Genomic DNA, 2,765 nt, shown 5'->3' on the forward strand with positions numbered 1-2,765 from the left:
TAGTAATATTAGTATTAAATACCGTCTTGATTAATTCCATTGACATACTCCTTCCCTTGATACTCCATACTCGACAAGTACATACTCCATGTAACATGCTTCTCCATCGACTATACAAGACACACATCATACTCTTCATGACTATGTAGTATATATTCTATGATTTTGTAGTATATAGTACTTGGGAAATATAGCATATATACTATAAAAATTGGAGCATACCGAAATTTTCCTGAAAAATAGAATATGTCCTATGATAATTTTGAAAGTATGAAGTAGATATAATAAAGAGTATGGACGTCAAAATTTGTTTTCCTTCGCAAGTACATGCGATCAAGCAAGCTAGCCCTCATCCAGGATTTTAAAAAAGTAAGCCTTATCCATTCAATCAGATGCGTTGCATGCGGCCAAGATATTAGTAGGCTATCCAACTAACCCTGCGCAACAACTAGACGGTGGGGAAATTAATGGATCTTTTTTGATCGCTAACCCGCTTGGCTTGGCTGCGTGAGATGACACATGGCAGACAGAGAGGTAGAAGGTAACTACCACTGCTTGTAGATAAAATTTGTTATATATATATATATATATATATATATATATATATATATCTTTCCCTACTAATAATAAAATAAAGCACGGAGTGCTTCTACCCGTCCGTCGTCGTCACTTTTGCAAAAAAAACCCTCCGTTTTTGAGTATTCAACCCGCAGTCCCTTTTTAAGTTGCTATCTCAGAAAACGATTCGTTATTACAAAAAGACCCTGTATTTTCGACTATTCAATCCTTATTGCAGGGGGCAGCCATGACGGGGAGGCGGCGCTGGGCGGCGTAGCTAGGCGGGAGGAGCGCTCTGAAATGAAGGAGGAGAAAAGTGGAGAGTCGGCGGGCTGGGTCAACCCATCGGCATCTCCCAATCGATCCGGATCGGAGCGACTCAACGAGCCTGCGGGCCGGTATGCGGCTCTCCTGCAGAGGGCGGCGACCGATGGGCGAGCGATGGCGGCCGAATCCAGGTGAGTGGAGGCGGGACCTTGCAAGGCGCCGGGTTTCTCTGAGGCGGCGCCATGGCTGCTCCGGCGTGCTCCTGAAAAAAAACGAGGGAGGATGAGTGAGAGAAAGAAAACTAGGAGGAAGGAGAGAAACGAGGGGAGGCACAGGAGTGCACTGTGTTGCTGGTTGCTCCGGCCAAGATGGGATGAGGCGAGACGCTCGTCTCTTGTTAAAACAATAAACAAGTGCGAAGATTCAGCCGAGCATTGCTGGTTGAACTTGTCAGCTTCACAAGTTGACTCCATGGTCACCAACGAATGAACACAAAAACTTGAGTGAAGTGGGGATTCAAAAAGTCGGATTGAAACGCAACGGAGCTGGATCTTACTTAGCCAAGAACTTCTTTTCTTCCCAAAAGGAAATCAAATAGTGGCTAGCAAGAACCTGAAGAAGTTGGATTCACGTCTGCGCAGACTAATCCCACAAATAAATTGGCAGCGGAGGAAAAAGGCCCGATGAATTGAAGAAAGAGCAAACAAATTAGTCAAATGCAGGGGTATTTTTTCTCCTTTCTAAAGGCAGTGCCATGAGGCAGCGGTTCGATCAAAAGGGAGTGGCCTCCTTATTAGCAGTAAAGGGAAAATAGATGATTTGCGTGGAAGTGACCCAGACTGAATCCAAGAAAAAAAAATCAACAACACGAGTTTAAGTGGAGATGATTTCGGATAAGCACACCAAATAAGCAGAAGTAAGAGGTGGGAGATTTTGCAGTCCATCCAGAACCAGCAAGGCCGCTTCCATCCCCGCTAAGAACACCAAGGATGCCCTCCGAGCTCAGAGAGAGAGAGAGAGAGAGAGAGAGAGAGAGAGAGAGAGAGAGAGAGAGAGAGAGAGAGAGAGATGCAGTGGCGGCGAGGCGGCCTGCTGGAGCGGATTGGAGCTGAGCAGACGGTGGATGGAGATGGCCGGGCCGGCAGTAGCAAAGTCGCCGAGGTGGAGTAGTATATACAGTTATCCACACAGTGCCCCAACGTGGACCGGAGGAGGGGGAGAAAAGCAGGTGGTGGGCGGTGATCTGATGAGAAGGCTCGAGAGACTTCAAAAGTAGGTGGTGATGGTGGGGCTGGGGGCAAGAAAAGGATTATTATTTTTAAGATCGGAGGCTACAGTGCAGCATACCTTTCTCCTCCTGCGCACGAACGATCAGTTCGGAATCTGGGGAAAAAACACCGTGTTTGGCTCGGAACATTGACCGATCTTCTGTTGTTTTCGCACAAAAAATGCTTTCAGAGTACAGTACGCATGCTCTACTCACGCTGCTAGGTCGGTACAGTAATGCATTCGTATATCGGGCGGAAATTAATTAATCTTTTGGTTGGGTGATGTCGGCGGTTGACGATTTACTGTTGCACGCGGGTCAGCAACAATGTATGCTGTTACACGATACTGTAGACGAATTTAATGAATGTGATATATGGGATCCTCAGGTGCCAGTGCTGCTCATGCTCAAGCCCTCTGTCAGTGCATGTTTTTCCTGGGATGCTGGAATTAAGTAGTCTCCGTCGATTCATCATGCAGATCAGGTTGTACCACTGTGCCATCGACTAACCGGCCTATACAACTTGGATGTTCTACAGATATAATTTTCACTAAACCAGAAACATAATATGCACGCAGAGCTTAACAATGAATGTACTATGTCAGTTCAGTTCGTTCATCAAGAGACAGATAACAAAGCTTGAGATGGCTCGAAGGTGTATGTGTTAAGAGAT

At 45.9% G+C, this 2,765-nt stretch overlaps 1 protein-coding gene across 1 annotated transcript; it reads right to left on the reverse strand.

Annotated features, from left to right (window-relative positions):
- Window positions 1–636: 636 nt before the first annotated feature.
- LOC119319985 lies at window positions 637–2,225 on the reverse strand. The gene is made up of 2 exons (XM_037594140.1): window positions 1,169–2,225; window positions 637–1,087 (listed from the first exon to the last, which is right to left on the reverse strand). The coding sequence occupies exons 1-2, from the start codon at window positions 1,296–1,298 to the stop codon at window positions 777–779; spliced, it is 441 nt and encodes a 146-aa protein (XP_037450037.1). The 5' UTR covers window positions 1,299–2,225; the 3' UTR covers window positions 637–776.
- Between the last annotated feature and the right edge of the window lie 540 nt (window positions 2,226–2,765).

The sequence above is a fragment of the Triticum dicoccoides genome, chromosome 6B (genome assembly GCF_002162155.2).
Source record: "Triticum dicoccoides isolate Atlit2015 ecotype Zavitan chromosome 6B, WEW_v2.0, whole genome shotgun sequence".
NCBI lineage: Eukaryota > Viridiplantae > Streptophyta > Magnoliopsida > Poales > Poaceae > Triticum > Triticum dicoccoides.